Source organism: Cucurbita pepo, chromosome LG09 (genome assembly GCF_002806865.2).
Source record: "Cucurbita pepo subsp. pepo cultivar mu-cu-16 chromosome LG09, ASM280686v2, whole genome shotgun sequence".
NCBI lineage: Eukaryota > Viridiplantae > Streptophyta > Magnoliopsida > Cucurbitales > Cucurbitaceae > Cucurbita > Cucurbita pepo.
The window spans coordinates 7,762,102-7,787,295 of NC_036646.1; the positions used below are offsets into that span (position 1 = coordinate 7,762,102).

A 25,194-nucleotide genomic window follows, 5' to 3' on the forward strand; every position below is an offset into this window, starting at 1 on the left:
AGCTAATGAACATATAAAACTTGTAATAAAAAATGCTTAAAAGAACATTACCATAACCATAACCATATGATTCTACCTTTTATATACACGTTTCTAGTATCATAGATTATGGCCAACACAAAATAAACAACTCTACAATTAGTTTTTACATCAAACGACTTCAACCGCCGTCCGATTCGGCAATTTTTCGAGCAAATCAACGGTGAGCATCGACGCTCTCGGCTTCGAAAGCCGACCAGACGAATGCCCAACAGAAAGAAGAGGCATTGTCATGGTCCTTTCACATGCACTCAGCCATTTAGCTTGCATGTATCTCTGTTTCCGCCATGGCCCTAAATGCATCTTTTTTTCCTTCATGCATTTTTTTGCACCGCCGCATAGCATCTTTATTATAGTATGGAGTTTCTCCACTTTTCCGACGAATATCTCCGGCAGCCGCCGTACGAGGCGGTTGTAGTCATCGCTCGCTCGAGCCATTTCAAACTCGGCTCTCAAGTTTAGCTCTATTATGAATCTAACCTCCCCTTTCTTTGAACGGTGTACCACATCCAAAAATGCATGTTCTCCTGTTCAATTCCATAAAACGAAGAAAATAAGTTAGAAAAAAATTATTAAAAATTCGATCTTTTCTGGAAAATTTTGTTAGAAATGTTCGTGTGACCCGAGAATCCTACCAATCTAAACTACCCAACTCAAACGGTAAACATTGGATTGGATTAAAAAAAAAATCCGTTTGGATTGAGTTAAATTTTTTAAAACTAAAAATTTAAGTCGGTTTGCAAGAGTTAGTTTGTTTTGGTTGTGTCAACTCCAATGATGTATTTTGACCCATAAATATTTGATATTTTGTAGATAAATATAATTTTTTAAATAATTTTTAAAAAAAGATCCGACCCAAATGGGTTTGGTTAAGAGCTCTGTTCTAGTGATTCGAGTCACCAATCCAATCAATTCAAGCGATTCAAAAGATTTTCCAACTCAACCTGTGTTTACCTCTAAATTTCATTGAGTTTAGCTAGTTGGATGTCGTGCTTACCGGATGGAATATGCTTTGAGCTTCTCCACTTGGTCATGCAAACGGCGCTATCGTAACCGGCATTTCGAAGGTGACCGGAAACCTCCCTCATCAAACAGCTCCGGCAGCCTGACATTGCGAGAACCGATCTTCCACATCCACAAGCTCCGCCATTTTCCTGTATTTCTTTAACTGCTTCTTTCGTAGCGTTTCTAATCTTCAATTCCAAAGAATTAGTCCGACATATCATCGTCTGCATCACGATTAAAAACCCAATTAAAATCACTCAAATATTTATCAAAAATGTAAAAAATAAAATTACAAAATAACTCACTTGTAGGATCTGCATTTGGGTCTCCCAGAAAATCCTACTTTCTTCTACGCTCACGCCGTTTTCATTTTCTTCATCATTCTCATCAAACGCCGTCGTTTCACTCTCTTGGCTCTCGAAGCTGCTCCCAAATCCTGCCGCCGACAGCCCCTCGCCGTCGTCCAAGAACCCGAAAAACATGTCGGAGAAACTCGAAGCCTCAAATCCGGCGAGATTCCGGCCGGCCATTTGAACAGGATTTTGTTGGTGGGGTTAAATGGATTGGAATACTGTGTTTATATATCAATTTGTTGGGACCAAAGCGGGCCTACCCGTAGAACCGGGTGGATAAACAATATGCCGCGTACACGTGGGTTCCATGGTGATGATGTGGCGTATTCTTATTGGATGTAATGGATCAAACTTGTAAACTGATTCTCGTGGACTTTAGTAGACTTGACAGCGGGGATCCACGTCAGTTTGGACACATGCAATTATGCCGATACATTTAATCAACCTAATCTGGATATGCTCGAATATCCACAATGGCACCTTTTAAATTCTTTATTTCTTTTTTTTTTCCTTTTCCCATTATTCTTTTTAGATAATCCTTTCCCAAATAAAAAAAAGATATTAATAATGATAATAATAATAAATAATGTTACGAGTAAAATTTGACCCAAAAAAATAAGTCCAGATTCATTAGCTCGTTATTTAGTCAGACTTGGTGAGATGACGGAATCCATAAAAATTATTCAACAAGCTTTGGAAGGAATTCCAGGGGGACCTTATGAAAATTTAGAAATACGATCTTTTGATCGAGGACAGTCTCCGGAATGGAATGACTTTGACTATCGATTCATTAGTAAAAAACTTCGCCAACTTTTGCATTGGCGACACAAGAACTTTAGGTGAGAGTCGAAGCCCCAAAAGGGGAATTGAGCATTTTTTTTATAGGGGATCGGGAGGGTTTTCCTTAGAGATGGAAAATTCGCCCACCGAATTTTATCAATTTGCAAATTCTTAAGTTAGAAAGAAAATCATAAACAAAAATAATAAGAATAAGACGTGAAATAAATTATTTGAAAACAATTTGAAAGAAAATATTATGAATGTCAATTGCATTGAAAACATGTGGGCAAGAGATAATACAACACTTGGTTGCGAGAAACTTACTTGGTTCTCTCTATAGTACATTTTGAGACGATTCATGTCATATAGAAGTAAACATGATTTCTTCGAACGGTCACTAATACAAAAATATATATATAATAATAATGTATATAATATGAAAGTAGATAAAAGAGTTTGGTATGATATGGCCACGTGGCTATAGTTAACACACTCTGAATAAGCATGACCATGAAAAAAATAAGAGTAGCACGTGACTTGAGTATTTTAAGAAATACTCAATATGTAACCTCATTGTTGAGGTCGAAAAATGCAATCACGTGTGATATGGTGAGATCTATCCTTTTAAAAACATCATGTCATAGTCTTCTGCTCCACTTTCCAGTCCGAGTAGGGTTGGATGTGTAGTACTTTCTTACACACGGCCTACACACGCATACATGGAATCACGAGGCGGGCTCGTATTCGTACTCCTAGGCATGGCTTATTGGGTTAGCACTCACTTCGGATGCTACGAAGGGAAAGAGCCAGCCTAACATCATAGCGAATCAAATCTCTATTCATTTATAACTAATGAGTCTATGAATCATGCATACATTATTCCAGTCAAATCTTTGGTACGTAACCTAGCCTACATGGCGTGGTGCATGGAAGTTTAAGCGTTATAGGTTATCAATATCATAAACATGACATAATCACATTATACGATACCTTATAAATATGGCATAACCTACGTGGATTCATGACATCGGTTCATAAACATTATTAACCTCAACTTCCTAAAGGTGTCAATGGATCAATTTTCAGCTAAAAATTAATTTAAATTGAGCAAATAAGCCGAGATAGAGCCACCGAAGTCGCCAAGCCGAAACGGAAGCCGCGTGTGTCGGAGCAAGTCGGATCGGCTCGCGGGTTTCTAGATCGACCGCTTGCGTTCGTGGAACGGGCCACGTTCCGCCTTCTGGTGTGTGTGCGCGCCGCGCGCGTGCGTGCGTGCGTGCGCGTGTGTGGAATGGTGGGGCCTGGAATGAGCGGGTGGGACGCAGCAGATGGGAGATGCATTTCTATCCTATAAACGCTAATCCAGTGGGAGTGATGGGGCCACCATTATTGGGCTTTCATTTGATTCATTCGTCATACGTGGCTAAATCTATGACGTTGATCAATCAATCAATCGTATATGATCACAGGATTGGGACCCACCTGTTCCCTACCCGATTTTAATCATTCTATTTTTTATTTTTTATTTTTATTTTTTGTGGCGATTATGTGTAAATTTCTTTAGCCAACGTGGCAATTACGCGGCCCCTGGCCACAGCCGTTGATGCTGTTTTGGCAGTTTCTGGCGCGTGAGATGCCATCGCTTAATTTATAATTTACTAATTAAGTTTTTTTTTTTTAAAAAAAAAAAAACCAAGCCGAATCAAACGAGTCAGAGACATGCATAACACATGGCTCCGTTGAGGAAGAGCCTCGCCTTGGTCTCGGCCCCTTGTCGAGGCCGAGCAAGGGAATCAACCCAATTCCTCTTCTCTTCATTTTATTTCTAGGTCAGATTTTTCGAATTTTTTTAAGTTTGTCATGGATCGGACCCTTCCAAGATGGTTTTATTCATAATATCTTCCTTCGTTATGAAACGAGCCCAAAATTTTCGTGGCCTACCTCTCCATACCCATTAAGTTGATTTAAAAATATATGCAACAGCTTTAGTTTTGATTTTATCCCTATTAAGTTGGATTCAACAAAGGCGGTTACGTGAGGACTTTCCATTTTATGAAACGACACAATAATATAATTTATAATCGTAAAAAACTAAGTTCTCGAACGAAATTAAAAATAAAAAATCAAATTACTCAATCTTTCACGTGGAAGCGGAAGCCGCGATCGAAGCTGACCAAGAGAGGGAAGTTGAAGAAGAGTGAAGAAAATCCTCAAAAGTTGGATGATGCAATGTATGCCCAAAACCAACGCTTGAATCACACCACATTCCGGGTGATTTCAATCTTTGAACCAAATAAGCGTTTATGCTCTCGTTCTCATCCAACTCGACCTTCCCTTCCAAAATTTTCACTATTTGCCTCATCGTTGGTCGAGCGTTCGGGTTAACGTGTGCACACAACAATCCCAAATGCAGCACTCTCTTCACTTCCTCCTCATTCCACCCGCCCTTCTTCTTCAACCTCCCATCGAGTGCTGCAGTCAACTCCCCTTCGACATCCAACCGTCGAACCCAATCTAGTAACAGTGACTTTCCTTTCTCAATTGGTCTCCTCCCACACATCACTTCTAGAATCAAGACACCAAAACTAAACACGTCTGATTGAGCTGAGGCTCGTCCGCTTCGAACCAACTCAGGTGCGATGTAACCCATCGTCCCAACAACCCTAGTCGTGCTAGCCACTTGGCCATGGCTGTGGACTCGAGCCAACCCAAAATCTCCTAGCCTTCCATTCATGTCCTTGTCTAGTAACACATTGCTCGCTTTTATGTCCCTGTGAAGAACCTTTGATTCCCATCCTTCGTGTAAATACAACACCCCTGAGGCTACGTTTTTCAATATTCTGATTCGATCATCGTAGCTCAACATGTTTGTCTCGTCGCAATCGAATATCCATTTGTCTAAGCTTCCATTTTCCATGTAATCGTAAACCAGTAAGAAATTTCCCTTCTCTTTCTTACACCAACCTCGCAAACTAACAAGATTTCTATGCTTCAATCTCCCTATGCTCGTGATTTCAGATATGAACTCTCGCATCCCGTCGTTTTCATGAGAAATACGCTTCACTGCAACTTCTAAACCTCCTCCGGCCAAAACCCCTTTATGAACTTTCCCGTTCCCTCCAATTCCGATCACATTTTCTTCACCAAATCCTTTCGTCGCTGATTCAAGTTCTTGATATGTGATTCGATGCGGCCAATACTCAAATTCCCAATCCTCCATTTCAGCTCTTGCCCTCGCTCTCCTCCGGTGGTCGGCGATCAAAATCCCCAAAGTCCCAACGATAAAACAAAGAACTAGAAATCCGCCAACCGTCACGGCGGCGATGAACCATTTCGACTTCATAAATGGGTCTTTTGGGAGAAGGAAGGAGGGCAATCCAATGGTAACCAAACTCTCGCTTAATGAAAAATTGGTGTTGCTAAAACTCCAAGCTAAGATGTTGTGGCCTTGAACTAACTGGCCGGTGGCGCTCGTGAACCCCACGTACATTTCGTCTAAGAAAATCTCCGAGAGATTCAGGGAGGCGGTAATCAACGGCCGCCGTGGCTTTTTCATCCCCGCCGGAGCCATCGTAACGTTCATCTCAAAATCGGAATAATCAACCCAGACTTGGTAGTTTCCGCCGCTATTAAGCCGGAAACTACTGAACGAGCCGCCGTCAGACCAAGACCCAGCAACTCCGGTGAAGTTAGAGGTTAAGGAATTCAAATTAATTCCGACATGATTATCATCGGGATCATTGAACTCCGGATTAGCAAACACATCGAATTCAATTCCAAAAACATGGTTATTAGGGTTTCCATTGAGCGTGAAGTTCAAAAACCCTAAATTCTGAGCAGAGGCCGTGCCGGAGATTCCGGTGGCCGGAACGAAGATGAAAACGAAGCCATGACCGGGGAGGAGATCCTTGAAAGGAGCCATGGCGAAGATGAAAGAAGTGGAGAAAGGGAAAACTGTTGAGGAATTGGAGTTTTTCGTGGGGATTTTGGATGGGTACAGAGCGCGGCCGATTGAGAAACTGGTTTGGTTTGTGAGAGCAAGAACAGGGGATTCGACGGTGGCGTTGCCGTAGAGGAAGAGATCGGTGGAATTGAAGCCATTGAAGACGAAATCGACGGCGGAGATGGAGAAGAAAAGAAGGGAGAAGAAGTGGAGAAGAATTGGGAGTTTCAGAGCCGCCATTGGAGCAGAGATGAAACAGAGGAATTTGAGAAAAAGGGGAAGAAGAAAGGAGGAAAAATCAAATACGTCGGATTGGATGGGTTAAAGGGTATTATGGTAAATGTGCTAATAAAAATATTTTTTTAATTTTATATTTTATTTACAAGTATTTTAGCTCGAGAGAAATGATTCGTTGATATAAATAGTAACTATTTATTTATTTTTAAATGCATTTCTTAATCATCATATCTATTCATTCATGTATCTATTATTTAGCCAGACATCACAATTATTATTAATTATAAAAATTAATAATAATAATAACGATATTAAAAATGATATAGAATTTACAACCATATTTAGTAGATATTTATTTAGTCGTCCAATTAAAAATTTTCAAATGAAAATAAATTTGAGTTAAAGAAGTCACAAAAAAAAAAATAATAATGTTTATATATGAGAGAGGTTAGAAATTTATAATTATTGGTGTTTGAAAATTCGTCTCATTTAAATATATATTCAAAATTAAAAAAAAAAAATTGGAATGTTTGACTCAGAAAATTCAGAGATTGAAGCCGTCTGTTCAAAAGTCAAAGCTAAAATTTAATTTAATTAAATCTGTCACATTTTTTTCAAAACGACAACGTTTTAATTATATGGATATAGAATAGTAATGAAGGTTAAGAATTTTATTATTATTATTTTTATAATAGTCCCTAGTTTCGTTCTTCTTTTCAATTGATATGGGATCTCACGATTCACCCGCCCCAAATACGCTGACACACAATCAAATGTTTGGCTCTAATACCATTTGTAATAGTCCAAGCTCCAAGGTGCTAACACACCACTCCGTGTCTAACTTTGATATCATTTGTAATAATCCAAACTCATCGCTAGCAGATATGGTTCATTTTAGCCCGTGCCATATCGGGCAGGCTTTTCAAATGGGCTTTATTTATGATTTTTTTTCTTTCGTTATTGGGCCCACTAATCCGGGTCAAGTAAACGGCCCACAAAAACAAGATTTTCATATATATATATCCCTAGTTCCTATTTTTTTCAATTAATTTTAAAACTTTTAACTGAAAAGAAAATAATAAAAATAATTTTCACGTACATTTGAAGAGAAAAAATACAACAAAAAAAAAAAAAAAAAACCATAAATTAAAATTAATTTGTATATAAATATGGTTTTTATTTATGGATTTCCTCATTTTATTATCTATATATTAAAAATTTTATGTTTTGTTTTAAAATTTGATAAATAAATCATTTTCATTGGTTTTTCTCGAATTTCGTATTTGTTTAAAATTTTAAAAAATAAAAAATGAAACGACATATTAATAACCAATTAAATAAAAAAAAAAATTAAGAATCTATCATAAAATTATATTATAATAAAACGAAAGGACAAAAATAATTATTAAATAATATATCTTTGAGTTCCGAATATCTAAAAAAAATTAATATTTTAACACGTTAATTACGTTTAGATGTCTTACAAAAAAATGGATGTTAAATTATATATTACATATATTTATTTACAATATGAAAAAAAAAAAAACATAAACGGCTTGTCTTATTCTTCATAATAAACGAAGATTCCAACTATATTATAATCTTTTAAAATTTAAACTACTCACATTAATTTATACAAACCCCTTTTAATATCTCCAATAATTCACTAATAAATTTATTCTTTTTAAAAAAAAAAAACTATATAAAATAGCAAGCTGCCAATACCAAATAATTATTTTGTTGGTAATATCATCAAAGTCGCCAACTAAATAATTTATTAAAAAATAAGAACAAAAAAAATAAAAAAAATATAAGTTACGTGTGAGAATATAAAAAAATCTCCTGTGAAAATTTTGTAAAAGATACTAAAAAAAAAGGTAAATATGGAGATATTTGTCTATAATAAAATATCATATTATATCAAATATGATATATATGATAAACTATATTTAATACTAAATGTTTTTAAGCGACGCATGAAATTAAATTTAAATTTTTATTAAAAGTATAAATAGGCTTAGACAAATATAAAGGTTAAAAATAATAACAAAAATTCAATATTCTAATAGGTTTTTAGAAATTAAATGTAATATTAGACGTTCGAATAAAAAATTAATATATATATATATATATATATATATATATATGAAATCGCAACCAAATTAAAATGGGAGTGAAAACAAACTTAGTATCTGGAGCTTTAACTTAATCGTAGGAACTCTAAAGTTGAGCGGCTTAGCTTGGAGCAATTTAATTGTTTGGTGTATTTGTGAGATCTCGTACCGATTGAATAGGGGAACGAACCATTCCTTATAAGTGTGGAAACTTTTCTCTTGTAAGCGTGTTTTAAAACCGTGAGACTGACGGGAATACGTAACGGACTAAAACGAACACTATCTACTAAAGGTGGTGTTGGGCTGTTACAAATGGTGTCAAAGCTAGATACCGAATGCATTAGCGAGGACGTTGGGCCTCCAAAAAGTGGATTGTGAGATTCCACGTTGATTAGAATCTACTGTGAGACTGACGGGAATACGTAACGAACTAAAGCGAACAATATCTACTAAAGGTAGTGTTGAGCTGTTACAAATGGTGTCAAAGCTAGATACCGAACACATTAGCGAGAACGTTGGACCTCCAAAAAAATAGATTTCTTCTCGGTAAAAACCTTTCTCTACTAGACAGCTTATTTCTAATTTTTTGTTTGAGTTAAATGTTGGACCATATGGTGCTGGTTAGGCCTCGAAGACATTTATTGGTTAATTTTTAGGCCTATTTTATTTGTTTTTTTTTTTTTTTTGTCAACTATTAAATATTAAAAACAATTGGTCATAAAATATTAAATAAAACTAATGTTTGATATTAAAAAATATATATATATATATATAGTTCATCTATTTAATTTTGTTAGGATACATTGTGATTATTTGTTCTATCGTGAGAGGGGCTGGTTGAGATTGTTTGAACAACTCACGTAATCGTTGACTTCTTACTAATTAATTTTGAGTAGCTTTATCGAGATCATAAGTGAATTGCGCAAAGAATTCTAATTCAACAAATTGAACCAATTCCAATTTTGATTCACCGCCTATTTATTTCACGACTTTAGTTTGAGCTGCAAATCCGACTAAATACCCACATTAATAGCAAGTCTGGTTCCCGGTCTAGATGAAAAATCCTTATTGAAGTGGGGAGAGAGATTTCTTCTCCTGTAGCTAAATAGAGACCACGTCCGTGCATGTAATACTCTATTGAATATTCAAATTTAAGCTTCTTAAAAAAAATTAAAATAATATATTATATTTTTTTTGTTCATAAAATAATATTGAATTTATTATGAAAATTATCCATTAAAAATTATTTGAAATATATATATAAAAATAAATCGGGAATTTGACGAGAATGAAGATTGAAATATAACTCAACCGATCGATCATTAAGTCGTTAAGTTCAACCTTTAGTAGTGGTTATGATTGATAAACTTGTCTTAGTCGTGATTTAAATTTATAAGTGATAGATATCTCGACCATGGATTGACGTTAGTTACAATAAAATACATTATAATAAATAGCAAAGATAAAGTTATATCTCTTATTGACATTTATAAGGATTGTGATTGATAGACTTAATAAAGGCTTATCAATAATACATTATCTAATAAATAAATAAATAAATAACCGTAACAATTCATGTCCAAAATTCGAAATTTAGATTTGGCATCGAGTCATTTTAACATGTTAGCATGTTTTGTTTTCCCTCACATGTATTTAAAGAAAATTCATAGGAAATCATCCAACAGAGATAAAAACGGTACTTAACACATGGTGGGTATAAATAATAATTTTAATTTTTATAAATATTTTTTAGTCGTCCTATTTTCATGATTAGTTTCACGTAATCTCAGTTCATTCATATACTCGGTGTCACAAGTTTAATATAAAATCTTTAGAATTCGAATCAAGAAAAAATATCCAAAACCCTAAAATTTTAAGGAATTCGAATCAACCTAGAAATCTCATTTATCAACTCGATTCAAACCTGATCATAGCTACTTCAATGACTTAAGAGTGCAAGTATAGACGAACAAGCTCACGTCCTCTTAATATTAAATAAATAAATAAATTAAAAAAAACTAATTATATAATAAAAAAATAAGAAATAAAAGAAAAAACAATACTCAACATCAAATTTAAATTTAAAATAAACTCAATAAATAAGCTAAATTAATAAAAATATTTATGAATAAGGTATTTTTTAATACTTTATTTAAAAAAATATTTTTAAAGTTTCAAAATTTTCAATAATATCTTTTTTTTAATCTAAAATTTTAAAAATATTATGAAAACTTATAAATATTCATAAAAATAATTTTTGGAAGTAATTTTATTTATTTTAGGCATAAAAATATCCAAAAATACAACTTTTAGTTTTTTCAAGTAATTTTATTCAGTTTAACCATAAAAATATTCCAATTATATAATTACCAATAAAATAATAAAAAATAGTAACGATTCCAACTTCCAAGATCATGATTTTCTATAATTAAACTGAATATAATTAAAATTAGTAATTATGTAAGTAATATATATATATATATATATATATTTTATATTCCAACCATTCAAATACAATAATCTGTGTTTTTTCTCTAAAAATAAATCAAACAATTTATCGAAATTTTATAGATATTTAGAACTCGATTTTCAATGATTAAATTAAATACAAACAAAAATGATAATGATGTAAATAAAGATTTTTTTTAATATATATATTTAAACTATTTAAATGTAATAATGTGTTTTATCCAAAATAATAATAATAAATAAAATAAAATATATAATTAATTGGTGGGTAGAATAGCATATTTTGTAATATTATTATTATTAAAGATTTTATGAATCATTATTAACATGGGTTTGGTGACAATTGTTACGGCTGGAGGACAGATGTCGATTTGTGAGTGGAGGTAGCACGGTGTTTTGAGTACCTTGTAGGTGAGATTATCGTCCACATGGTGCACGCTAGCCTACCATGGAATTTCCTTTAATAAAAAAATTCCACTTTTTTTTTTTTTTTTTCACCCAAAATTCTTCCGGAAATTATCGTTTATTGTATAATTTGCATTTTGTATAAATAAATATTGGATGAATATTCAACCACTGGATCACCTCCGGTTCATATCAAGCGAATTTAAACTGAATGCAAAATCTTCATTAATTTCGTTTGGGTGATCCCAGATTATTCTCGATTTCAAAAACCTAGATCCATTCCCTCTTCTCTGTTTCTAATCTTTCCCGGAAAACAATTCATCGTTTGTTAGCAAGCAAAATCGCCTTATATATAGGGGATTTATACTCGTTTTCATTGGAGATTGAGATATAGATTCAATCCTGCAGCCAATCCTGCTACCAATCCTGCTGCCAACTCAGTTTCTTTTGTATTGGCGTTGTGAAATCTGAACTGCATTTGGTTCTTATAGAGAGTTTCTATTGGCAAACGAAAATTTGGAGAAGCCGAAGAGTTTCGGCTTGATTTTGTGAGGTGGGTTTTGAAATCTTAGAGGTTTGAAGCGAATTTGAGAGGTTTCCTTGGTGGTTTTTGTGTGGGTGAGTGATTAGCCAGGGGTTATGAGAAGAGCACATGTTAATTTGGAGGAACAATGACTGGAGGGTCATTGGGACTTCGCTCAGCGAGTTACGGGGCATTGGATAAACAGTTGATTAACGTAGTTTCGCCGATCCAAACAACACGAAAGCCTTCCAAAATGATGAAGGAGAAGGAGAAGGATTATTTGTTTCCTTGGATCTGCAAGTTCGTCGGTAGAAAGAAGGTTGGGATGCTGCTTCTCTGTATTGTTTCTGCTGCGGTTTTTCTCTGGGTACTCTACGTTGGCAAAGGTTTGACTCTCTTTTGCATTTAGATATATATATATTTACCCTTGTCTTTAGTAGTCAGCTGCTGCTGCTGTTGCTGCTGGAATCTTGTCTTTCGGATTGTTTAATAAATAAGATTGGTTGTGTTCTAGTGTTAGCTGAGAATTATGTTGTGGCATTCATCAAGTTGTGTATCTTCTTATATGAACATTTTACTTCTGTTATGCTGATGAATGTGGGATTGAATCATTGGATATTGGCACTCGTTTTTGGATGATCTTGTTGAATGATATTCGAGTGACATTGCTTTTACTTTTTTCTAATAATAGCATTTGACTTAGTTCTAATTTGTGGTAGATTTTTGATTCAGCTGGTTCATACCACCAATCCCAATTTTGTTTTTGTACTTGTTGAATGTTCATTGGTCGATGCCCGACCGTGCAAAATTTTGCAGTACCTGCATATACTTGTATGTTTGCACTATGTAATGATATGTTTAATTTTGATCATAACTCTCCAGGTGAGGATTCTCAAGGACAACATATCCAGCACGTCAGTATTAACAATAGCATAGTTATGAGTTTCAGGGAACATTCAGCTGAAGAACTTATGGATAATAATAGTTATTCTTTGGCAAAAGGGAGAGAGACATCTTCATTGGCATCACCTCCTCCTCCTCCTCCTCCACCGCCACCGCCACCGCCACCGCCTTCCCTTCCTCCACCAGCACTTTTCCTGGGTTATACTCTTCCACCAGGACACCCATGTAATAATTTTGCTCTGCCTCCCCCACCTGCAGATAAAAAGAGAACTGGCCCAAGGCGTAAGTCTTGTTTCCCTCTAATAGCGTGTTGAGTTATACTCTTGCACTTGCTGTATGTCACTCGGTGATATCGATTTCCCTGGCTGTTTTCTTTGTTGACTATTTGGGCACCAATGGATTCTCTAAGTGCTTGTACCTTTATTAAAATTTTCCTTATTATGCTTCAGCATGTCCTGTATGTTACCTTCCCGTGGAAGAAGCTGTTGCCTTGATGCCAAACGCCTCATCGTATTCACCCGTTAAAAACTTGGAATATATTTATGAGGAGAATTTAAGAAGAGAGACCGAGTTCGGAGGTTCGGACTTTGGTGGATATCCTACTTTGGCCCAGAGGACAGATTCTTTTGATGTAAGGGAGTCAATGAGGCTGCACTGTGGGTTAGTTTTTTTTCTGTCTCCATCCTTCTTTTCGTGTTTACTTCAACATGGCGTGGGTTGCTCATATGATATTTTAGGCGTACAACATTCGACCTGTTTATCCCGTTCTCTTATGGTTTTCTGTTTTTTCAATGTATTAGTGATAAGTATTATATCTCCTACATTTTACCTTTATCTTGGATTTATGTGCTTTGATTATGTATGCTTGTTAATAGGTTCGTCGGAGGAGTCAAACCTGGTCGCAACACAGGTTTTGATATCAATGATGATGACCTTCATGATATGGAGCAGTGTCATGGTGTGGTTGTTGCATCTGCAATATTTGGTATGATTCATATGATTCTGTTTTTCACCGTGAAACGTATGTCGTTTGTTGCTCATCAAATTATTTTATTCTTCAGGAAATTTTGATGTCGTAAATCAGCCAAAGAACATTAGTGAATATGCCCGGGGCACCGTTTGTTTCTTCATGTTTATTGATGAAGAGACAGAAACAGCATTAAAGGAAACTGGTATCCTAGAAAGCAGCAAGAAAATTGGATTGTGGAGAATCGTTGTGGTTCATAATTTACCTTACAAAGATGCAAGACGTACTGGAAAAGTAAACTTCTAACTTTTAGTTAACATAGCTCGGTTTAAATGGATGCTTTAAGAATTAAGGATATAATCCTCTCCTAAACCTTTTCATCTGCTTGAGCAGAAAGACATTTCGATTGTGGTTTTCACTTTTCGTTTCATTTTAACGCGTCATCACTTCGTGTCTGAAACTGGAAATTTCAATGAAGGAATTGTGCCTTAAACTTATCGTTGGCCTGCGTTTTTACCGTTGCAGATTCCAAAACTTCTGATGCACAGAATGTTTCCTAACGCTCGATATTCTCTTTGGATCGACGGTAAACTTGAGCTTGTTGTGGACCCATATCAAATTCTTGAAAGGTAAATCTGATTATCTGTGAACTTTACAGGTTCATCGAAAGCTTGCTGTACTCATAGCATATTGCATTGAATTTTGTGATGGCATGCCCCAGTTTTCAATAATCTTAATCCCTGCTATTAAGATATTAAGCGGTATCCATTCCCATTGTCGAGAAAGTTTTTGGTTACAAATGTATCTGGCTGACTAAATCTTGTTCGAGATCTACCTACTCTTATTTGCATGAACGAGCAAGATTATCGATCTTTAATTTTGTGTTTAAATATCTGTTTGACCCTTCTTGTTGCAGTAACTGAAGGATTGTATTGATGGAAAGGCATAAAGCCACTTCATGGTTATAATGTTCTGGAGGACCTAAGTCTGCCACTTTGAAGTTCCTTCAGTATAATTTGTTCCAGTTAGCTGCCTGTTCAGATCCTTCACTATTTGTATTAATTAGGAAGTAAAAAGTTAATGCTAGAAATCGAGTCCCACGACAAGTTTAGTTTTTCCAATGCTATAAACGTTCGTAGATATCGTAACGATAACAACAACGATAACAAATGTCTCACACAACCTCTGTAATATGACTATCCTTTGGTTTTAATGTCTCTCATTTATCTGTTTTTAACCCCCGAAATGTTGCGAATTTCAGGTTCTTGTGGAGAAAAAATTCTACATTTGCAATTTCTAGACATTACAGACGCTTCGATGTGTTTCGGGAAGCTGATGCAAATAAAGCTGCCGGAAAGTATGATAATGCTTCCATTGACTTTCAGGTTGACTTTTATGTAAAGGAAGGTTTGACTCCTTATTCCGAAGCCAAGCTTCCGATTACGAGTGGTATGTTATCCCCACCCTCTCTGTAAAATAACATATTTAAGGCGGCAGGGTCTTGAGGTTGTCTGTGTTGGATTATCTGCAGATGTTCCAGAGGGTTGTGTGATAGTTAGAGAACATGTACCTATTAGCAATTTGTTCAGCTGCCTATGGTTCAACGAAGTCGACCGTTTTACGTCGAGAGATCAAATTAGTTTTTCTACTGTGAGGGACAAAATAATGGCGAAAACAAATTGGACCGTCAATATGTTCTTGGACTGTGAAAGACGGAATTTCGTGGTTCAGGTAGCTTTCCGATCTTGGCGTATATGTTTTACTGAAATTTTGTATGAAGTATTCTGAGAATGTGAAGCAGTTGATGAACTGCATTTTCTAAATTCTTGTACCTGCAGAAATATCATAGAGACTTGCTTCAACAAAGGGCTTCTCCGGTGTCCACGGCGGTCCATCCACCACCACTTCCACCTTCTCTACCATCGGAACGAGCATCGAGCTTACAGAGGAAGGCTTCCTCAAGGCAAAGTCGAGAGAGGAGGTCGAGGCGTCATCGGAAAGTGAGTGCAGGTAGTACAAAGGGGAATGATTTGGGTTGAAGTTTTGTTAAGAAGAGATACTCTTTTCATGGTTCTTCTTTTTCTAAAACCCCTTTTAAAATATATATACAACACTGGGGCTAGGCAGGCAGTGCTCTAATTCTATTTCTACGTAGTGTTTTCATTCTCTCATTCTTTTTTTGTTTTGGACTTCTCATTCATTTTTCATTGTATATAGGGCAGACACCATACACTATATGTAATCATAATATAGTTTTTATGTGTTGCTGCCAAATTCCCTACTGCCCCTTCTTTTGATTGTTCTTCGTCTCAAACTCGAACCTTCATTGTTCTTTTGCTGCCAAATTCTTTTGATTGTTCGAGGGGAAGCTCGAGCTTATGCTCCATGTGGAGATCCGTGATTCCTAACCTTGCTGTTGTTGTAGTAGAAACTTGTTTGAAATTGCAGGCCTGTCTACCAGTATTTGTGGGTGGAAACTGCTGTTCATTGATCAATTTTTTTATTGTCAAATGGGCAAATTTCAACGCGTTATTGGGTCTTTGTTCAGAAGACAGAGGGGAAAGAAATTGACCTTTGAGCTGGGTTTCTGAGTTTCCAACGAAACTCCAGCTTTCGAAAGAAACTTAATTATGAATGTACTTAAGGTTCAAGATTGCTTCAAATGTATATGTTTTTAATTTAAAATGCTGTGATTGATGCTTGTATTTTGAGATGTTCGTTTAACTTGTAGGATTGGTGTGATTATTGGTTAGAGAAGAGAGCAAAATGTTTTTTTTATAAGAGTGTGGAAACCGTAGTAGACGTATTTTGAAATCGTGAGACTGATGGTGATATGTAGCGGGCAAAAAAACAGACAATATATGCTAGAGGTGGGTTTGGGTTGTTATACACTGAGCGGTGTGCCAACGAGGACGCTGGCCCCAAGGAGAGTGGATTGTGAGATCTCGCATTAGTTGGAGAGAAAAATGATGTCAGCGACGATCTTGGGTCCTAAGAGGAGTGAATGGTGGGTTTGGGTTGTTATACATTGAGCGGTGTGCCAGCAAGGACCATGGGCCCCAAGAGGAGTGAATGGTGGGTTTGGGTTGTTATACACTGACTGGTGTGTGAGGACCTTGGGCCCCAAGGGGAGTGGATGGTGGGTTTAGGTTGTTATACACTGAACGGTGTGCTAGCGAGGATGCTGGGCCCCAAGGGGAGTGGATTGTGAGATTCTCATTAGTCGGAGAGAGGAATGATGTCAGTGAGGACACTGGGCTCGGAGAGAGGAATGATGTCAGTGAGGACACTGGGCTCGGAGAGAGGAATGATGTCAGTGAGGACACTAGGCTCGGAGAGAGGAATGATGTCAACGAGGACACTAGGCCTCGATGCTAGCGAGGACACTGGGCCCCGATGCCAACAAAGACACTGGGCCCCAAGGGGAGTGGATTGTGAGATCTCATATTGGTTGGAGTAGAGAGAGAGGAACCAAATATTCCTTCATAAGGATTTGGAAAGCTATTTCTAATAAACGTGTGAAAATGTTGAGCGAAAGGATAATACTATTTACTGGATTGTTGAACAGATTTGTTAAAAATTTGAAATCACATTAAATTATTATATAACAAAATTTACTTTCATTTTAAACTGTTTACTGTGGAAATTGGAACTAAATATTTTTCTCAATAATTTTTTACACTAATTAATTTTTTAAGGGTTATTAGAATAAATTTCTATAATAAATTGAATATTTTATATAAAAACAATAAAAAAAAAAACAATAAAAAAAAACAAAGCTTTTGTCGTTTGCAGTTTGCACTAAGCTCTGGCTATGCCTTAGCTGAAGTCAGCGGAGATTAGCGATCCGATTCTGGAGCTTTTCCGGAGTTTGACCGATCGGTATTTATGAACTCCCTCATTTGCTCGTAGCTCACCGGAATCGCCTCCATTTCCATTTCCATTTCCATTTTGATTTTGATCATGTTCCTCCCGCGCTTCACTTCTCTGTTGAATCCCTCTCAATTTCCATGGATTCCCCTTCTCTTCTTCCTCCTCAATGTCGCTTCAACGACCTCCATGGTCCAAAATCGCCGCCCAGATACCGACGCCCTTTACGATCAACATTGCAATCAACTCGTTCCCAAATCGCCTCTAGACACCGATCCCTCCTCCTTCGCCGCCGCTATTCCCAATCTCCAGTTCAGGAACAGTTACTTCTCTGGAGGCGACAAGATCGCCGGTCAAACCCCAGGTTCGCCCTCTATTTCTCCTAGATATCTCTTTCTTTATACTTCCTCTGTCCGTAAAACCGTCTCCCCTGGCGTCGTTAAACTCCAAGCCAGATTGGTTCTTCGAGGCTCCACCTCGTATCTTGATTCCGTCGATTCCAAGCACCGTCGATTGCGATTGGTTCGGTATCGCGGACCGAAGACTCAGCCCTGGAAGCGGAGAATCGGATTTTCCCTCCAGGGATTTTGGTCCCAATCATCTGGGAAGATATGTATGGTTGGATCAGGTACGGGTTTCATGAATTCAGGCGTTCTACAGTATGAGAATGTTGTTCTTAAGCTGAATTTTCCTACGAATTTAACCATTTTACATAGTTTGATTACTGGAACTTTGGAAAGTTTGAATGATAAAAGTGATCCGGAATTTTTCGAGCCTGTTTCAATCTTGAGTTTAGCCAGGACTACGGATTATAAGTATACATTCATAGATAACGGACCTGAGAGTGGTTGCTTGAGTGGAAGTGATAGAGATCTGAATATATCTCAAAATGTATGTTCTGTAATTGGTATGCTTTCTGATACGTTTGAATTGGAGTATGAGAGTGACTGTCATGATATGAACTGCAATCCTCTTGGCAACAATGCCGAATCCTTGCCTGTTTCAGTGAATTATGAAGGAATTGAGTGCACACATGAAGGGAAAATGCGAATGTTATTGCACTTTGTTAACTCAAGCTATCATGTTAATAAATATTCCTTTGTACCTAGTAACACCTTGATTGCTGAAGGAATTTGGGATCAGAAGGAAAATCGGCTTTGTGCTGTTGCCTGCCGAATCCTGAACTATACTCAATCGTTAACGAATGCTTCGGTTGGAGATTGCTCGATAAGGTTTAGTTTGATATTCCCTGTTGTTTTTTCTATTAGAAACCGAAGTACTGTTGTGGGTCAAATTTGGAGCACCAAGTCTGCCAATGAGTTGGGTTACTTTCCGAAAATTGGGTTTCGTGGTTACAATGAAATGTTGGTGGTAGATCATTCTCGAGTCACGTATGATTATACAGAGATTGGACGACAAAGTTCTTGTCCCCGAAGTACGGAACCTTATGGTAAGGGAAAGACATTTCCTGATGAGAATTCATCAGACATGAGATTCTATATGTCCTTAAAGAATAGGAAAGGGCAGATTGCAAGGGGTTATGCAACGCCATTCTTTTACGGTCAGCATTTGTATCAGTATGGTGTATATCAAGGGTGGTCGGGTAACTTTTCTCTGTCGGGCCAACGAGTCTCTTCAGTTCCAGTGCCCAACGATCGACATAGCTCGATGAACATTAGTTATAGGATAAGTTTCAGTGCTATTTATGATTTCAAGTTAGCTGGAGAAAACCTTTCATCAAAAAATGTGGAGATTTCTGCTGAAGGAAGTTATGATAAGAATACTGGCTCTTTGTGTATGACAGGATGCTGGCAACGAGAGTCGATGAAAAATCGTACACTCGACTGTGAAATTGTCGTCAACGTCCAATTTCCACCATTGAAAGCAAGTGGGATGGATCAAATTAAGGGAACCATTGAAAGCAAGAGGCCAAAGTCAGATCCTTTTTATTTTGATAATCTGGAGTTGACTTCAGTTTCGATTTCTGGTAACCAAGCTCAAGAATCCATATGGAGAATGGACCTTGAAATCACCATGGTTTTGGTTTCCAATACACTTGCATGTCTTTTTCTTGTCTTGCAACTCTTTTACATAAACAAACATCCCGAGGTGCTTCCTTTCGTTTCTGTTTTGATGGTGGTGATTATGTGTTTGGGACACATGATTCCGCTTCTATTGAACTTTGAAGCTATGTTTGCATCAAGACGTACTCAGCAGAGCGTGTTTCTTGGCAGTGGGGGATGGCTTGAAGTGAATGAAGTGATCATTCGAGTCGTAACAATGGTCGCTTTCCTTTTGCAGCTGCGTCTTCTCCAGCTCACTTGGTCATCAAGGCAGGGCAATACAAGTGAGAAGGGCTTGTGGGATTCTGAGAAGAAAGTTACTTCTCTGACTCTACCATTGTATGCAGTAGGCATTTTGATCGCTTGGCTCGTTTATAAGTGGAAAAGTTCTTACAAGAGCTCATACGTGCCATTTCTCCAACCGAACCACAAAGGTTACCAGTTTTATACTACTCGACAGCTCTCGTACCGACAAAACTCTTTCTGGGAGGTTCTCAAATCCTTTGCAGGTTTAGTCTTGGACGGTTTTCTGGTACCGCAGATCCTATTCAACTTGATATTCGATTCTAAAGAAAGGGCTCTATCCTTCTCCTTCTATTTGGGAACCACATTTGTACGTCTACTACCTCATGCTTATGACCTTTACAGGGCTCATCATTCAAGCTGGTACCTTGACTTATCATACATATATGCAAACCACAGACTAGACTTCTATTCCACTGCCTGGGACATCATCATCCCTTGCAGTGGTCTTCTGTTAGCTCTTATCTTATTCTTGCAGCAACGGTTCGGGGGTCGATGCATACTTCCCAGAGCTTTTCATAAACAAGGTCCTACATATGATCAAGTGCCAACCATCAGCAACGAGGAACTGTAAGATAAGACTTGAATTATTGCAAAGCTTCCTTGAGTTTTGAATCATACTCACAAATAGTAAGTTTTACAATCCTTCTCGCAAATGTTCTCGAAATCTTTCTCTGTGATATTGCGCGTAACTTGTATTGGATCGACTGGACAAACTACTGATCGGTCGGTTTAAGGTCAAAGATATAAGAAAAGGTAGGGGATTGTGTATTCTTTTTCTTGAGTTTTACCATTTTGCAGAAGCCAAGGTAGATGGTAGATTAGATTGACAATACCTTCCTGCCCCTCAATGTATGAGATGCTCTAACTTCTGAACAATCTGCTTAACAGGGAACTCTCCAATGCAAATGACCTTGAAGAAGCTTTGAAGACTAATTATTTAACTAAACTCATTTTGAGACCCAACTCATTTTGAGACCCCACGGTAGCAAGAGAGAGGAACAAAACATTTCTTAAAAGGGGGTGCAATTCTCTTCTTAATAGATGCGTTTTAAAACTGTGAGGTTGATGGTGATATGTAACGGGTTAAAGCAGACAATATCTGCTAGCGGTGGACTTGAGCTGTTACAAATGGTATCAAAGCTAGATACCAGGCGGTGCGCCAGCCAAAATGCTGGCCCCCAAGATGGGTAGATTGTGAGATCCCACGTCGATTGGAGAGGGAAACAAAGCACTCCTTATAAGGGTGTGGAAACCTCTCCCTAGTAGATGCATTTTAAAACTGTGAGATTGACGGCAATACGTAATAGGCCAAAGCGAGCAATATCTATTAGCGGTGGGCTTGGACTAATATGTCTAGAGTGTCATAGTAGTTCTAGAAACCAACCGAACACTAACAGCATTCCATATTCAATTAGTAAAATTATGAAGGGGGCCATTATCCACGAAACGTCTAGATGGACAAAAATGATAGAAGTAAAAGAGTACTTCTGGCCATGCACGAGAGGACATTCTCACTGAGAGCTCCGCTCAATCATTTAAATAAAGGCCAATATCGCTCACAAAACAAGCCTAAGATTCATTATGTAAATTATCATCTTTATAAAAAAAATAAGAAAACAATACAGTACCATTCTCATTTCTACAAACTTCCTAGTTTTAGTATAAATAGGTGTGATCGCTGTACATGTGTGCTGTCATATTCAAGGATTGAAGCATTGCCTCTCCTTTCTCGTTGAACTTGAATACCGATATCCCGCCATTGTTTATCTCGACCGATCGGAACCTGAACCACGAAAGCCATCGACACACAAACTTATTCAACATTTTGGAATTCGAAGGCGTTAAATATATAACAATGAAGATTACTTGTTATAAGGAATCCTAAATTCATTTTGGTCCACAAGGATATTGATGACAATGTTCATACCTCTCAGGACCAAGCCCCAAGGCCGTGCAGATGAGTGCCCGCAGTATAGATTTGTGAGTGACCACCACAAAATTTTCTCCCTGATAATCAACAAAACACAAGTTAAAAAGCAGCCAGACAAGCTTGTAATTGATGGGAATAGATTGAATGAACATATCTCACAGGTGATAACAAGATTTCCCTCCAAGCTTCTCTTGCTGTTACCCAAATTTTTCGAAGAGGGTAGACGCCATTTACGCAAAATTTAGCAGGATCTTCTCGCCATGTTGTGTACTCCTTTGGATAAATCTTCTTAGCATCCACTGCCTCCAAATTCTAATCATGATTTCTATGATCGAAACAGAATGTACAGAGGGACGTAATCTAAGCAATATTTTAAGATCTACAAGGAAGTCTCAAATCTCAAATGCAGAAATCAAGAGATAAACCAGTTCCAAAAAGAAAAAAAGTGTTCATCTCCTAGAGTTTAAAAAAGAGAAGTCTCCAAAAACGTTTTCAATGGAATTTGTGGATGATGCTGTTTATAGCTTGTTTGAATGCATGAAGTGATGCCACATTCAACTTTGAGTTACTCCCAAATATAATATGAACTAATGCGACATTCAACTTTGAGTTACTTCCAAACATGATATGAACTGATGCGATATTCAACTTTGAGTTACTTCCAAACATGATATGAACTAATGCTTCCAAACATGATTTTCTTCATGATAACATAGTAAAATGGCAATCAAAATTGTAGTAAGCTCAAGCAGGGGACAGACCATTTTTCATGCCTTCAAGAAAAAACAGATGGGCTTCCTTCAGAGAATCAAGAAAAACCAGTTCTTCTTCCCTTCCTTGCCATAAAACTTCAGCAGTTGACTGCACTCAAGGAAATATTGGCAATTTAATCAAACAATATATAATAATGAAAAAAAGAAAAGAATACACCTTTTAGGAATCACAACTCTCCACAATGGTATGATATTGTCTACTTTAAGCATAAGCTCTCGTGGTTTTGCTCTTGGTTTCCCCAAAAGGCCTCGTACCAATGGAAATAATATTCCTTATAAACTCATGATCCTCCTTAATTAACCCATGTTTGACTATTCATTTCAATAACTCTCAACAATCCTCTTTTCGAACAAAGTACACCATAGAGCCTTCCCTGAAGCCTATGGAGCGTCAAACAGCCTCCTCTTAATCTAGGCTTGACTTCGAGCCCTCGAACAAAATATACCCTTTGTTCGACACATGAGTCACTTTTGACTCCACCTTTGAGGTTCACAACTTTTTTGTTCGACATTTGAGTATTCTATTGACATGGCTAAGTTAAAGGTATGGGTTTGATAACATGTTAGGGAACCACAACTCTCTACAATGGTATGATATTGTCCATTTTGAGCATAAGCTCTCGTGGCTTTGCTTTTGGTCTCCCAAAAAAGGGAGTATTCCTTATAAACCAATGATCATCCTCTTAATTAGCCAATGTGGGACTACCACTTTCAATAATACCAACAACACACACAGATTTGGCTGCCACCCGACCTTGGCGCGTGATATTGGACTTGCAAAACATCTATCAAAATTTATGTTTGCCAAGGCTCTTCTACATTTTTCTGCTTGCAGCACTCCAGTTTCTGTTAAGAGAGATAAGTCCGAGCTTCCCTGCAGGTTAGTTCAACAAAAATTAGGCTAAATGTAAAATTAAATCCATGTGCTAAGAAGAATGGAATCTGTACATTCAAGTTCAAAGTTGTTCAAATCTTTACCATCTCCTCAGAAATAGAAATCTCAAATTTTCATCGTTCATCATTTAGAGACAATATCTACTAGCAGTGGGCATGAACTGTTACAGATTCATATGATTTCATAAACCAAACATACATGAGAAGCACATGGAAACCAGTATCGAGTAATCGAGCAAGTATTCTACATTACGCCCCAATGTCGAAAAGATCAATGATTAAAGTAGGAACACTACAAACCTGAACTCTACTTTCTTCATTCCAAGTGCTAAGACCATGCCTTACAAGAGTGACCTTCTTTGATGTGGAGATTGACCTTTCAGTAAGAGATGTAGTTGCTTTATAAAAATCAAAAGCTCCTCCAGTCATAGCATCACCATTTCCTAGCCTCTCTGCCACAAGTTATCCAAGGCCATGTTAACTAACAAGCAATCATAAGCCATTGAAATACATACATTCTTCAAACACTTACACCATGAATTCATAGAACAGTTGAAGAACAAGAGAAGAAAACAAAGGAATCGATAATATTACCGGTGGTTAGAGACAAATCCCGGCTAATACTTGAGCAGTGAACTCCACCGGAAAGAGTACAGAGCAAAGGACGCTTCCGAACATACGATAAGCAGGAACTGTAACTTGAACTTGAACTTAGAGGTACGATCGTCATGGAAACAACGCCACAAGCCATGTTCATGAAGAAATTAGAGAATCTACAGGTTTACGATCTTACTCGGCTTCTGGATTCCGCACTTGTGGCGCTCTTCATCTTGTTAGTGGCGGTGGTGGAGAAGATTTTTCTTGCAAGAATCACAGATGAGTGGTGGGGAACAGTTGAAGAAGATGAATGGTTGGATCATTTGGGCTTTGTTTATGGCTGAATGAAATTCGCGGGAAGATTTTTATGATGAATTGGACTTCTGGGCTTTTCTAAAATAAAATAAACAAAAAATAAACAAAATCCATTTAAATTGTTGCTGCCCAGGATCGAACTGGGGACCTTTAGTGTGTAAGACTAACGTGATAACCACTACACCACAGCAACTTGTTGATATAATATTTATTGAATTATGTAAATCATTCTTCTTACAAATTGTATTTATGATGTCATTATAATATTTTTATGATGGAATTTTTTCATTTTTGGTAAATAATTTTTATTTTAATTGCATATCACATTTAATTAATTTTATTTTACAAAGGATTTTAATTAATTTTAATATATTTACTTTTTTTTTTTTAGTTTTGAAGTTATATTTCAAGTAAAGTAATGTAATATAAATAAAAAATAATAAATAACTTGACGTATTTATTATTATTATTTTTATAATAGTTATATTTATTTATAAATAAAGTATTTAAATTAATAATACTTATTTAAATTTCAAAGTTTTCAAGAATATGACGTGCGGTAAGGTCTCTTTTAGTTGGGCTGTCGTTTTGAGGCCCAAAATCGGCCCATTTTAAGTAGGCCCATATTTCGTTCTGTAATTTCGACGAGCCCATAAGCCCAATAACAAAACCTTCCTAAAACCTTGAAACTCCGCTCCTGTTGCGTTT

The 25,194-nt window shown here is 36.8% G+C and overlaps 5 protein-coding genes and 1 non-coding gene across 6 annotated transcripts; 2 read left to right on the plus strand and 4 right to left on the minus strand.

Moving 5' to 3' along the window:
* LOC111802553 lies at nucleotides 1-1,590 on the minus strand. The gene is made up of 3 exons (XM_023686961.1): nucleotides 1,350-1,590; nucleotides 1,037-1,268; nucleotides 1-566 (listed from the first exon to the last, which is right to left on the minus strand). The coding sequence occupies exons 1-3, from the start codon at nucleotides 1,572-1,574 to the stop codon at nucleotides 151-153; spliced, it is 873 nt and encodes a 290-aa protein (XP_023542729.1). The 5' UTR covers nucleotides 1,575-1,590; the 3' UTR covers nucleotides 1-150.
* A 2,727-nt stretch (nucleotides 1,591-4,317) lies between these two features.
* Nucleotides 4,318-6,461, minus strand: LOC111802140 (L-type lectin-domain containing receptor kinase VII.1-like). Its single transcript, XM_023686408.1, has one exon. It carries the CDS (start codon nucleotides 6,358-6,360, stop codon nucleotides 4,318-4,320), a length of 2,043 nt encoding a protein of 680 aa, XP_023542176.1. The 5' UTR covers nucleotides 6,361-6,461.
* Nucleotides 6,462-11,480: 5,019 nt separating this feature from the next.
* On the plus strand, nucleotides 11,481-16,019 carry LOC111802464. The gene is made up of 9 exons (XM_023686846.1): nucleotides 11,481-12,254; nucleotides 12,751-13,053; nucleotides 13,221-13,431; nucleotides 13,647-13,756; nucleotides 13,833-14,032; nucleotides 14,264-14,367; nucleotides 15,000-15,187; nucleotides 15,270-15,469; nucleotides 15,577-16,019. Exons 1-9 carry the CDS (start codon nucleotides 12,017-12,019, stop codon nucleotides 15,775-15,777), a joined length of 1,755 nt encoding a protein of 584 aa, XP_023542614.1. The 5' UTR covers nucleotides 11,481-12,016; the 3' UTR covers nucleotides 15,778-16,019.
* Nucleotides 16,020-17,797: 1,778 nt separating this feature from the next.
* Nucleotides 17,798-20,548, plus strand: LOC111802141. The gene has a single exon (XM_023686409.1). The coding sequence runs from the start codon at nucleotides 17,798-17,800 to the stop codon at nucleotides 20,546-20,548; it is 2,751 nt and encodes a 916-aa protein (XP_023542177.1).
* Nucleotides 20,549-21,471: 923 nt separating this feature from the next.
* LOC111802552 (probable 2-carboxy-D-arabinitol-1-phosphatase) lies at nucleotides 21,472-24,498 on the minus strand. Its single transcript, XM_023686960.1, has 7 exons — nucleotides 24,169-24,498; nucleotides 23,875-24,026; nucleotides 23,435-23,554; nucleotides 22,669-22,768; nucleotides 22,067-22,206; nucleotides 21,905-21,984; nucleotides 21,472-21,760 (listed from the first exon to the last, which is right to left on the minus strand). The coding sequence occupies exons 1-7, from the start codon at nucleotides 24,329-24,331 to the stop codon at nucleotides 21,634-21,636; spliced, it is 882 nt and encodes a 293-aa protein (XP_023542728.1). The 5' UTR covers nucleotides 24,332-24,498; the 3' UTR covers nucleotides 21,472-21,633.
* A 108-nt stretch (nucleotides 24,499-24,606) lies between these two features.
* On the minus strand, nucleotides 24,607-24,679 carry TRNAV-UAC. The gene has a single exon. It is a non-coding gene; the product is annotated as a tRNA-Val (tRNA).
* Between the last annotated feature and the right edge of the window lie 515 nt (nucleotides 24,680-25,194).

Coding starts and splice junctions, on each gene's coding strand:
- LOC111802553 (XM_023686961.1), bottom strand. CDS start 1,574: ATGGCCGGCCGGAATCTCGCCGGATTTGAGGCTTCGAGTTTCTCCGAC. Junction 1,269..1,349: donor CCCAAATGCAGATCCTACAA/GTGAGTTATTTT, acceptor ATCGTGATGCAG/ACGATGATATGTCGGACTAA. Junction 567..1,036: donor CTCAAAGCATATTCCATCCG/GTAAGCACGACA, acceptor GGAATTGAACAG/GAGAACATGCATTTTTGGAT.
- LOC111802141 (XM_023686409.1), top strand. CDS start 17,798: ATGGTCCAAAATCGCCGCCCAGATACCGACGCCCTTTACGATCAACAT.
- LOC111802140 (XM_023686408.1), bottom strand. CDS start 6,360: ATGGCGGCTCTGAAACTCCCAATTCTTCTCCACTTCTTCTCCCTTCTT.
- LOC111802552 (XM_023686960.1), bottom strand. CDS start 24,331: ATGAACATGGCTTGTGGCGTTGTTTCCATGACGATCGTACCTCTAAGT. Junction 24,027..24,168: donor GGATTTGTCTCTAACCACCG/GTAATATTATCG, acceptor AACTTGTGGCAG/AGAGGCTAGGAAATGGTGAT. Junction 22,769..23,434: donor GTCCAATATCACGCGCCAAG/GTCGGGTGGCAG, acceptor CCTTGAGTGCAG/TCAACTGCTGAAGTTTTATG.
- LOC111802464 (XM_023686846.1), top strand. CDS start 12,017: ATGACTGGAGGGTCATTGGGACTTCGCTCAGCGAGTTACGGGGCATTG. Junction 12,255..12,750: donor GGTACTCTACGTTGGCAAAG/GTTTGACTCTCT, acceptor ATAACTCTCCAG/GTGAGGATTCTCAAGGACAA. Junction 13,757..13,832: donor TGTTGCATCTGCAATATTTG/GTATGATTCATA, acceptor TTTATTCTTCAG/GAAATTTTGATGTCGTAAAT.